General features: G+C 42.1%; 1 protein-coding gene across 4 annotated transcripts in view; it reads right to left on the reverse strand.

Annotated features, from left to right (window-relative positions):
- Positions 1-10,726: 10,726 nt before the first annotated feature.
- LOC102411974 (gamma-crystallin A) overlaps positions 10,727-12,165 on the reverse strand; it is a 29,939-nt gene continuing 28,500 nt past the window's right edge. For 3 of the 4 annotated variants that reach the window (XM_025278120.3, XM_025278125.3, XM_025278124.3), the window contains one exon: positions 10,727-11,121. In XM_025278120.3, coding sequence (XP_025133905.2) covers positions 10,849-11,121 — 273 coding nt within the window. In that variant the 3' untranslated portion in view covers positions 10,727-10,848. The remainder of the gene's footprint in view (positions 11,122-12,165) is intronic. The other variant, XM_006044594.4, reaches the window with a different exon arrangement.

A 12,165-nucleotide genomic window follows, 5' to 3' on the forward strand; every position in this document is an offset into this window, starting at 1 on the left:
CAGGGACTGAACCTGTGTCTCCTGCAGCTCCTGCATTGCAGGTGGATTTTTTTTTTTTTTTTTTTTTTTTACTGCTGAGACACTGGGGAAGCCCTCAAGATGTTATTTGCCCTTTTCACTCTTCTTTCACAAGTGTGCAGTGGAGTTTTTCCAGAGGCTGTATGACATGAAAGAGATTTCGTAAAATGTAAAGCAATTTCAGCCTTTTCATTACTTGCTTTTTGCTTTGGAAACCATGGTTATTATTCATAAAACATGTTATTTATGTTAACATGTAATAGATTTATTACCTAAGGCTCTTCCTATAAAAAGAGAAACCCACCATGGGTAGGGGGTCCCTCTATTGGAATAGAACCAACACAGTATCCAGCAGATACTGGCCCTGGCATGACCCTCTATGTAATGACAGAGATTAGGTGGTTACCATTTCCCCAGTGGCTCAGCTGGTAAAGAATCTGGCTGCAGTGCAGGAGGCATAGAAGACCTGGGTTCTATCCCTGCGTCAGAAAGATCCCCTGGAGAAGGAAATGGCAACCCACTCCAGTATTTCTTGTCTGAAAAATCCCATGGACAGAGGAGACTGGTGGGCTCCAGTCCATCCCAAAGAGTCGGAGACAACTGAGCATGCACACATGCACTGCAGTCTTAGAAGCTATACCCAGATCAGTGACTCGGGGATTAAAGAACCCTTTACAGTCAGCTAATGCTGAGATCCTAGAACCAGGTTGAAGAAATCAGCCTGGCAACAATGTCAATTGAAGGAGAGTGGCTCAGTGCTAAAGAATTCGCCTGCCAATGCAGGAGGCATGGGTTCGATCCCTGGGTCTGGAAGATCTCCTGGAGAAGGAAATGGCAACTCACTCCAGTATTCTTGCCTGGGAAATCCCATGGATGGAGGGGTCTGGTGGGAAGTACATGGGGTTGCAAAGAGTCAGGCACAACTTAGCAACTAGAACAGCAACTATAATTTACCAGAATTCCTGTTAAAGTCAAAGATTCTCAAGGTTGATAGAGACACAGCTTTACAAATTAAAAAAAAAAAAAAGATGACACTGAACCTACTATGTGAAGTGTATAAGATATGTATATCTAGAAAGATAACTTCTAAAACAAGCCATGTTTTATGCAGAGACAATTAGTTTATAGGCCTTCAAGGCTAACAGACCTGAGCTCAGTTCCCAGTTCCTCTACTTCCTAGCTGTGTGTACCTTTTTATTTTTTTTATTTTTTGCTTTTTTTAAAAAAAATTAACTTATTTATTTTAATTGGAGGCTAATTACTTTACAATATTGTAGTGGTTTTTGCCATACAGTCACATGAATCAGCCATGGGTGTACATGTGTTCCCCATCCTGAACCCCCTCCCACCTCCCTCCCCACCCCATCCTTCAGGGTCATCCCAGTGCACCAGCCCTGAGTGCCCTGTCTCATGCATCGAACCTGGACTGGCAATCTGTTTCAAATATGATAATATACATGTTTCAATGCTATTTTCTCAAATCATCCCACCTTTGCCTTCTCCCACCGAGTCCAAAAGATTGTTCTTTACATCTGTGTCTCTTTTGCTGTCTCACATATAGGGTCATTGCTACCATCTTTCTAAATTCCATGTATATGCGTTAGTATACTGTTTTGGTGGTTTTCTTTCTGACTTACTTCACTTTGTATAATAGGCTCCAGTTTCATCCACCTCATTAGAACTGATTCAAATGCACTCTTTTTAATAGCTGAGTAATATTCCATTGTGTATATGTACCACGGCTTTCTTATCCATTCATCTGCCGGTGAACACGTAGGTTGCTTCCATGTCCTGACCATTGTAAACAGTGCTGTGATGAACATTGGGGTTGTGTGTACTTTTTTAGATTTGGTTCTCACAGTGATCGGCATGTGATTAGACTTGGTCATTCGGGAGCCTTGGCCTGGACTGGGTGTTCAGAGAGCATCCTCTGGCGCCCTCTAGCGGCAGTCTTGCTCACAGGACAGGAATGTGTGGTGGCAATGGGGACAGGCCCACACTTCTTAGAAACCACACTCCTTGTACCTGAAGCCCCAAAATTTGAAGAGAATCTTCACCCACCCACCCAAGGACACTGTTAATAAAAGAGAGCCTGTTTGGGGGACGTGGTCGGGGGTGAGGGGTGGTGGAACATGTGGATGGAGCTTGGACATATGCAGGACTGAGAAGGGAGGAGGGCGGGCCATGGAGTGGTGATGGGGATCTATTTATGCTCTTGTCCCAGATCCCCCAAATATTTGGGGAACTCTTGATAATAACTGTGCTATGTTAGCCACATGATGTATTCTTTTTTTTTTTTCCCATATGATGTATTCTAAGATTTCTGGTATGATATCTAGAACACACACAACACTCTTCATAAGGTAGGCTTTCATTATTAACTATTACTACTTCATCATCATGAGCTAAATAAGTGATGTAAAGTTTGCTGAAAGTTCAGCTGTACCCACTCAAGTGAGAGCAGACATGGCTTCCTTCAGCAAGGTTGTGTCAATGATGTGCCAGTGAGCTCAAGAGGTTTCATCTGGGCTACCAGAGAAAGCAATCTGCAGATGCTTCAAGAAAACCCAGTTGACAAACTAAAACATTTGTATGAGACTGGGTGGCAGGGAAGGTAATGCACTATTTCCACTGAGGCTTCTAACAGGCCTCAGGTAACTTTTGTTGTTACTTAGTTGCTCAGTCGTGTCCAACTCTTTTGCGACCCCATGGACTGCAGCCCACCAGACTCCTCTGTCCATGGGATTTCCCAGGAAAGAATACTGGAATGGGTTGCCATTTCATTCTCCAGGGGATCTTCTCCACTCAGGGATCGAACCTGAGTCTCCTGCTTGGCAGGTGGATTCTTTACCACCGAGCCACCTGGGAAGCCTCCAGGTAACTTCGTGCTGTGCTAAGTTGTTCAGTCGTGTCCAACTCTCCATGACACTATGGACTATAGCCTGGCAGGATCCTCTGTCCAGGCGGTTTCTCCAGGCCAGAATACTGGAGTGGGTTGCCATGCTCTCCTCCAGGGAATCTTCCCAACCCAGGGATTGAACCCAGGTCTCCCACATTGCAGGCAGATTCTTTACCATCAGAGCCACCAGAAAAGCCCAAGAATTCTGGAGTAGGTAGCCTATTCCTTCTCCAGGGGATCTTCCCAACCCAGGAATCGAACTGGGGTCTCCCACACTGAGGGTGGATTTTTTCCCAGCTGAGTTACCAGGGAAGCCCAAAACATCCTGTTGTTGTGTTAGTCTCTCAGTCGTGTCCAAATCTTTGTGACCCCGTGGACTGTAGCCGGTTAGGCTCCTCTGTCCATTTAATTCTCCAGGCAAGAACTGGAATGGGTAGCCATTCCCTTCTCCAGGAGATCTTCTCAACCCAGGGATTGAACTCGGGTCTCCTGCATCGCAGGCATATTGTTTACCTTCAGAACCACCAGGGAAGCACCAGGGAAGGTAACTTCAATGGCTCTTAAATGAACAATTTCATTTTTGGAAAAGAACAGGGTTATGTTAGATCCAGTCATGTGTTTTGACATTTGAGTCAAATGTATTTTGATATACAAGTTTATTCAACTGTGATATCCTAAAGAACTTTAAAGGGTTTTATAATTTTTTTTCTGATTTAAATGAGACCTGTGTTTTTAAAAATGAGTTTTGCAGTTCTTTTTAAAGAAAAGAAAAAAAAAACCTTGTGTATAACTGTGAACTTGGTATTCAAATATTCGTGCTAAAAGGCTCATTGGTTCAGTCCCTCCCTTAATCTCCCATATATTTTAGACTAGGGTGTTGGCTGATCCTACAAAGAGATGTAACAAAGCATGTCTTGCCGCACCCAGGACCAAATGTCTCATTCCATTGACCGATCCATCTTCTAAAATGCAAGGCAGTGGTGGGAAATCTCATTATTTTTCTTCACAAAAAAATGTTGCTTTTCACCTTTTCTTTCATTTTTGTTGTCTTTCTCAGGCTGTCTCCCCTGTCTCTTTCCTTTAGCTGTTAGAGGTAAGCTCTGAGACCTTCAAAGGGTGGTGCTCTAACTCCGCCCCTCCCCTCACGAAGGTCTCCCTGCTGCCATCCTACACCAGCCTGCCAATCTCTGGGCCATTTTTTACCTCCCTTCAAGTTTTCCAAGGTCACCAAGAACCAGACAGAACTGGAGGCTATCAGAACCAGGTAGAGGACTGAGTGTGAGAGACTGCCATCTATGTCTCTGAACATCTGCATTGGTGACCTTGTGTGGGAGAGTCATTGCTTTCCAAAATAAACTGGAATCATTTGCAATAAAGTCGGAATCCCTTGCTGTTTTTCAGGCTTCCAGGGCTCCATTTATCCACATCAGTTCAGTTCAGTAGCTCATTCGTGTCCGACTCTTTGTGTCCTCATGGACTGCAGCACGCCAGGCCTCCCTGTCCATCACCAACTCCCAGAGCTTCCTCAAACTCAGGTCCATCGAGTCGATGATGCCATCCAACCATCTCATCCTCTGTCATCCCCTTCTCCTCCTGCCTTCAATCTTTCCCAACATCAGAGTCTTTTCTAATGAGTCAGCTCTTTGCATCAGGTGGCCAAAGTATTGAAGCTTCAGCTTCAGCATCAGTCCTTCCAATGAATATTCAGGACTGATTTCCTTTAGGATTAACTGGTTGGACCTCCTTGCAGTCCAAGGGACTCTCAAGAGTCTTCTCCAACACCACAGTTCAAAAGCATCAATTCTTCAGCTCTCAGCTTTCTTAATAGTCCAACTCTCACATCCATACATGACTACTATTTATCCATATAATTAATTAGTAATTAATCATGAGGATTAAAAAAGCATGACATGGCCCTTATCTTTATGCCTTGTTGAAGACACTAAACCAAGAAAAAAAGACATTATGTGAGAAAGGCAGTGCTTCAGTGCTAAGTTGGGTGGTCATGAAGTGGATATAGATGTTCAGAGAAGGAAGAGACAAGTAAAAGCTGGTTGTATGAGTAGCTATCCTGGGAAGAGGGACCTAGACTGCCTTGAAGATTAGGTGGGATTTGATAAGCTTCCAAGAAGGGAAGGCGTTCCAGTATTGGGAACAGATTCCTTCCATTGGCCCAGATCATCAGACATCTTGAATTTAGATGAAAAGATAGGGGGGAAAAAACTCCCTTCTGCACTTCCAAGTTTTAAAACAAATTTCAGTGTGAATTGTGTCTATTCCTACTATTTCTCTACTTAGCCCAAAAAGAGTTCAATAAAATAATGAGAGTGAGGATACTTCTTTTGATTTGTTCTTTGCATATCAACTTTCCTTTTCCATACCACTTCAAAGATCTCCAGAGCACTTTACGAGAAAGGATGCAGTTATAATGTAGTGAAGACTAAAAAGTTAAATAAAAAACTTCATTGGTGATACAGAAATGAGAAAAGGAGAAAAATTCTACTGTTAGCCAAATCAGGCCTAAATCACCTGCTAGATCTGAAATGCACACACACACCAGCACATACAGCCTTAAGTATTGTCACAGGTGATGATGCCCTTGGCTTCTGCAGTCTGCCAACCGCACTGAGGTGGGTTTAGAACAGGGGCCAGTCAAGGAACTCATAGTAATGTGTTCTTGGGAGGATTTCGCTGACTGTTGGCCTGTTTCACTGCAGATTCCCTCCTGTGAGTGCAGCTACGACCCCTCACTCATACCTATGGTCTTGCTTTAGTATTAAGTATTGGAGCTTCAGTTTCAGCATTTGTCCTTCCAATGATCATTCAGGGTTGATTTCCTTTAGGATTGATTCATTTGATCTCCTTGCTGTTCCAAAGATTATACAAGCAATAAGTGCAGGAGTATGAATGGATGGATGAAGTCGCTGCTTCCTGAATGTGTTCTTCAGAAATAGTGCCTATTCAAGAATTTCATGTGTTTGTGAGTACTGTGAAAGAAAAAAATGCTTTAGAAGAAGCAATGTGAAAGCAAGGCATGGGCTAGGCAGGGAGGTGGTCACTGGTAGTTTTGTTTGCAAGGGCTTGCTCCTCCACCAACCAATGATGCAGGCCCTGAAAGAGCCACTCACAGGGGTACCTGACTCAGTCCAGGTCCCTGATGCCCTAAAATCAGAAGCTGACTATACAAGTAAAAGGGCTTGTGTGCAGTCTCGGACTCAATCTTTCTTATGATGTTGGAGTCAGCAGGTTAAGGCCAAGTCTCTCAGCAATCTCCTGAACCAATGTAGTTGGTTCCCTGTATCCACGAATTCTACATCCATGAATTCAAGCAACCACAGAAAGTAACCAGAAAAAAAAAAAAAAATCCAGAAAATTTCGAAAACCAAAACTTGAATTTGCCACGCTGGCAACTATTTACATATCATTTACATACTAATACTGTGTAAATACAATGTAAATAATATGTAAAATTTCAAACTTCCCTGATGGCCTCTTGGGTAAAGAATCTGCCTGCAATGCAGGAGACACAGATGTGGGTTCAATTCCTGGGTTGGGAAGATTCCCTGGAGAAGAAAATGGCAATCCACTCCAGTATTCTTGCCTGGGAAATCCCATGGACAGAGGAGCCTTGTGGGCTACAGTCCAAAGGGTTGCAGAGTCAGACATAATTGACAAGTAAGCATAGCACACAACATTTACATTGTAGTAGGTATTATTAGTAACCTAGAGATGATTTAAAGCATATGGGAGGATTACATAGTTATATGCAAATACTGAACCATTTGATATAAGGGACTTGAGCATCCACAGATTTTGATATCCGTGGGGATTCTGGAGCCAATCCCCCTTGGATACCAAACGACGGCTATACTTTATTTCTAGGTGTTTTATTTGATCCCTAAAATGTCTTAATCTAATTGTTTGCCTCAGGATTCTGTTAGTGATGCCTGCCACCAGTTTTGCAAGAGGTCTGGATGAATTTTACAGTATCACATGACACAGGCTGGAAGTGGTGTCAGAGTTGATTGGAGCCGGCCTATAACCACCTATGTATGTATATGTGCTTAGTCGTTCAGTCATGTCTGACTCTTTTCAACCCCATAGACTATAGCCCTCCAGGCTCCCCCATGGGATTTTGCAGGCAAGGATCTGGAGAGGGTTACCATTTCCTCATTTAGGGGATCTTTCCAACCCAAGGATCAAACCTGTGTTTCCTGCATTTGCAGGGGTATTCTTTACCACTGAGCCATCAGGGTAGCAAGACGGCAGTAATGAATGACTATGAAAAGGACATCGAGGATGTTCACATTTTCTCTAATTTTTTTTAGAAAATAGCTAATTTACTTCACTCTCCCCCCATTTTTATGAAATCCATATATATATATATATATGTATATAGCACAATGAGGTAAAACTGATGGAATGATGACTACTATTTATTGAGCTTCTTTATAAGAAGCATCCCATTTATTCCTCACAAAAACATACAAGTGGGAAAACTAAGGCTTATGAGGATAAATAACTTGCTCAAGGTCACACAGCTACTAGGTGGTCAAGCCAGAAACCAAGTCCATGGACCTCACGGCCTACATTGGTAACCATGAAGATATTCCACCTGGAAACCTAATAGTGTCTTAAAGAATCAGAACTGAAGGAAGCAGGAACTCCTCTTGAATAACACCCCTAGTTTTATAGAGAAAGAAGCTTGTGGCATTCCAAGGTTTGTTAGATAAAATGCTAGTTTCTAAACCCTTAAATTCACTAGGTTGAAACAAAACAAAACCTCCAAGTTAAAATTATCTTCAGTGAGACATATCACCTGGGTTTTCCTTTTAAAAAAACAACAAACACAGAGCTCGTAATTCACTGGTCACTCAACAGAGGACAACACACTAAGTTTAAGCATGGTTTAACTAAGCCGGCAGCAAAACCACAAGTCTCCTGCACATTTGGTATTGGTAAGAGCAATAATATGTGTATTTTCATACCTATGATTCTTAGCATATGTTCCTTCAGCAAGAAGGAATCTCATTTTAAAAGATTCTTTATTACTTAAGGTTCTGTTCAGGGCTTTATTATTTTTAAACAGCTTCATTGACATAGTTCACATGAATATTTGCCCATTTAAAGTGTATTATTCGGTGGTTTTAGTAATTCAGTTATGTGCAACTGTCACCGCAGCCGATGTTAGAAAGTGCTCATTCCACAGTGAAAAGTCCTGAACCCTTTAGTGATCATTCCTTTATCGACCTATCCCCCAGTCCTAAACGACCATGAATATACTTACTGTCTCTAGAGTTGCCTATTCTGGGTGTTTCATATAAATGCATCCTATAATATATGTGACCAGCTTCTTTCACTCGACATGTTTTCAAGGTTCATCCCTGATGTAATATGTATCAGGACTGCATTCCTTTTTACAGCCAAAGAATACCCCATTGTCTGGATTATCACATTTCGTTTATGCAATCATCCACTGATAAACATTTGGGTTGTTTTCACCTCTGCCTATTGTGAATAGTGCTGCTGTGAACATTCATGAATACGTTTTTGTTAGAACATTTCTTTTCAATTCTTTTGAGTGTATATGTCAGAGTGGAATTGCTGAGTCATAGGATAACTCAGTTTAACTCTTTGAGGAACTACCAAACTGTTTTCCCATAGTGGCTGCATCTAGTTACATTACTTTACATTAGAACTTTACATTACTTACAAGTATTTACATTAATTTACATTACAGAAATTTATGAAAGTTCTAATCTCACCACATCCTTACTAGCACTTGTTATTTTCTGTTTTATTTTTCTCTAAAGTTAATATAACCACCTAGTGGGTTGTTGTTGTTCAGTCACCCAGTCGAGTCCAACTCTCTGTGACCCTATGGACTGCAGCTCCCCAGGCCTCCCTGTCCCTCACCATTTCCCACAGTTTGCCCAAGTTCATGTTCATTGCTTCGGCGATGCTGTCCAGCCGTCCTAGCGGGTATTAAGTGCTATCTCACTGTGGTTTTTATTTGAATTTCCCAAATGACTAATAATGGGCTTCTGTGGTGGCTCAGTGGTACAGAACTCTCTGCCAATGCAAGAGATGTGAGTTTGATCCCTGGGTCGGGAAGATCCCCTGGAGAAGGAAATGGCAACCCACTCCAGTATTCTTGCCTGGGAAATCCCCTGGATAGAGGAGCCCAGAGGGCTATAGTCCATGGGGTCACCAAAGAGTTGGACACAACTTAGTAAACAACAACCAACAACAACAACCATTAATACTGCTGAGCATCTTTTCAGTAGCTTCTTGACCATTTATATATCTTCTTCATAAAAATATAATATTCAAGTACTTTGCCCATTTTTAACTGTCTTGTCTTTTATCTTTTGTTGTTGTTTTAAGAGGTTTTTTTTTAATACTCTGAATACTAGACTCTTGCCAGATAAAAAGTTTGTAAATATTTGGTAAATATTTTCCCTCATTCAAGAGTCTGTCTTTTCACTTTCTCTTTTAAAAACTTTGAATTGGAGGATAATTGCTTTACAATGTTGTGTTGATTTCTGCCATACATCAACATGAATCAGCCGTAGGTATACATGTATTTTTCACTTTCTTGATGGCATTCTTTGATTCACACGTGCATGCTAAGTCACTTCAGTTGTCTCTGACTCTTGGTGACCCCATGGACCATAACCCTCCAGGCCTCTCTGTCCATGGGATTCTCTAGGCAAGAATACTGGAGTGGGTTGCATGCCCTCCTCCAGGGGATCTTCCTGACCCAGGGACTGAACCTGTGTCTCTTGTGTCTCCTGCATTGGCACGTAGTTGATTACCACTAGCACCACCTGGGAAGCGTAAAATGTTTTAATTTTGATGACGTCCCATTTATTATTTTTATTGTTGTTAGCTTGTGCTTTTGGTGTCATCTTTAAGATGTCATTGCCTAATAAAAGATCATGAAGATGTATGTTTCTATTTTTTTCCAAGGGTTTTATAGTTTGAGTTCTTTTATTTATTTTTAATTAATTTTTTTCTGGTATGAAATGGGGGTCTAACTTTATTATTTTGCATTTGGATATCCAGTAGTCCTAGCACTATTTGTTGAAAAGCTATTTTTTCCCCATTGAGTGGTCTTAGCACCCTTGTCAAAAATCAGGTGAACATAAACATATGGGATTGTTTCTGGACTCTCAAGTCTACTCCTGTCATCACCATGTCTACTGTGTGCCAGTACCCCGCTGTGTCGTCTACTGTTGCTTTGCGGTAAGCTTTGAAATGTCGAAGTATGAGTCCTCCTAGTTTGCTCTTCTTTTTTCAAGATTGTTTTGGCTGTTCTGGGTCCCTTGCAAATTCCATATGAATTTTAAAATGAGCTTTTCAATGTCTATGAAGAATTTAACTGGGACAGAGCCCTATTTTTGCTCATGTAAATTTGTAAAAAGAATTAGTATTCTGGGTGAGCAACTCTACTCTAGTAGAAAGAAATCCCGGTGTGTAGGATAACACATTGTCTTACTTCACTCTGCATAGCTGAGAGTTCCCTAATTGAATTTTGATAAAAGTTCATATTGTAGTCCAGGATAATGCAGTCCTCTCCAGCAGTCCTTTTGTGTCCCAGCCACAACTGGTTCCATATCTTCTCCTGTGTATGGATTTAATAGTTTTCATTATGTTTCTTTTCTCTCTCCCTCATACTGTGGGTTGTAGAGGCAGAAACAGTGTTTCTGCCTCCTTCCCATGATGTGAATGGGAACTTCTTAAATACTGCTGCCATCAGGAAGTAAGTAGACGTTCAAAACACTTGATTTCAGGGCCAGGTAAGTTGCCAAGGGTCACCATTTATTAAAATTCAGTTATTCTTTAAGATGAACAAGAATTACTTATGGGCCAGTAACACGATTTGTATATACAGTGCATTTCTATGTGGATCATAAGAAAAGCACAGCCTAGTACAAATCGATGGCCCGTCTCAGAGAGCCCACTCGGGCATCCACGGCCCCCCAGTCGTGGTAGCGCCTGTAATCCCCCGGCCGCAGCAGGTACTGCCGCCCCCGGTAGTTGGGCATCTCGTAGAGGACCCACCAGCCCTCCAGCACGTGGAGGGAGTGGAGCTCATTGAGCCGGAAGCGGTCGTGGATGCAGGAGCAGTCTTCCGTGAGCTCGGACACCAGGCCTCCGTAGTCATCTCTCTCGTACAGCCTTATCCTGTGAGAGCTGGTCTGTTGCGACAATAAACCAAAGATGAAAAATAAGTTGTGGGCATCCTGGATGTCAGTAAAAGTGACTCAGTCATCCTGCAGCTTCATGAAGCATGGTTTTCAAACCATCCTGTCACATATGTATCTTCTCCTTACATTGTTGGTTTAACAAATTGTTGTTGTTGTTGTTCAGTTGCTAAGTCATGTCTGACTCTTTGCAACCCCATGGACTGTAGCCTGCCAAGGCTTCTCTATCCATGGGATTTTCCAGGCCAGAATACTGGAGTGGGTTGCCATTTCCTTCTTCAGGGAGGGTATTAAAATAAAACTTACCTGACCAGTAATCTATCTTATGGAAGAAATAAACATTGAAATAAAGAAAAGGGATTCCTTGAAAGCAAAACAAAAAACAACTATTGTAACTATATTTAGCTGAGTCTGCAGAGAAGATTTGGAGAAGGAAATGGCAACCCACTCCAGTATTCTTGCCTAGAGAATCCTGTGGACAGAGGAGCCTGGGGCCTGCTGTCCATAGGGTCGCACAGAGTTGGACACGACTGAAGCAACTTAGCATGTATGCATGCATTGGAGAAGGAAATGGCAACCCACTCCAGTATTCTTGCCTGGAGGATCTCAGGGACAGAGGAGCCTGATGGGCTGCTGTCTATGGGGTTGCAGAGAGTTGGACACGACTGAAGCGACTTAGCAGCAGCAGCAGAGAAGATTTAACTCCCTTTTCCACTATGACTATGTATCCCTGAATCCTATCAAGCATGTTTTTAAGTCACTTTTGCACTCACCATTGACAACAATTCACGTTTACTCTTAGTCCACATGTCTGACATTTTGCCAAGTCCCTTGAACCATTTGAGTTTCTGGCCTCAAAGAAGTTCCTATCTTGTACCTCTTTTTGCATCTGCAAATTTCTCTAGCCAAATTTTGTTTTTACTTCCTGAATCCGCTTGCCATGACACATAATTTGGTGATTCAGAAAGTCCAAATACAAGCTACACATGATTAATAGACATTAAGCAGGACTTTGGTGAGGACTACATCCCATGAAAT

The sequence above is a fragment of the Bubalus bubalis genome, chromosome 2, assembly GCF_019923935.1.
Source record: "Bubalus bubalis isolate 160015118507 breed Murrah chromosome 2, NDDB_SH_1, whole genome shotgun sequence".
NCBI lineage: Eukaryota > Metazoa > Chordata > Mammalia > Artiodactyla > Bovidae > Bubalus > Bubalus bubalis.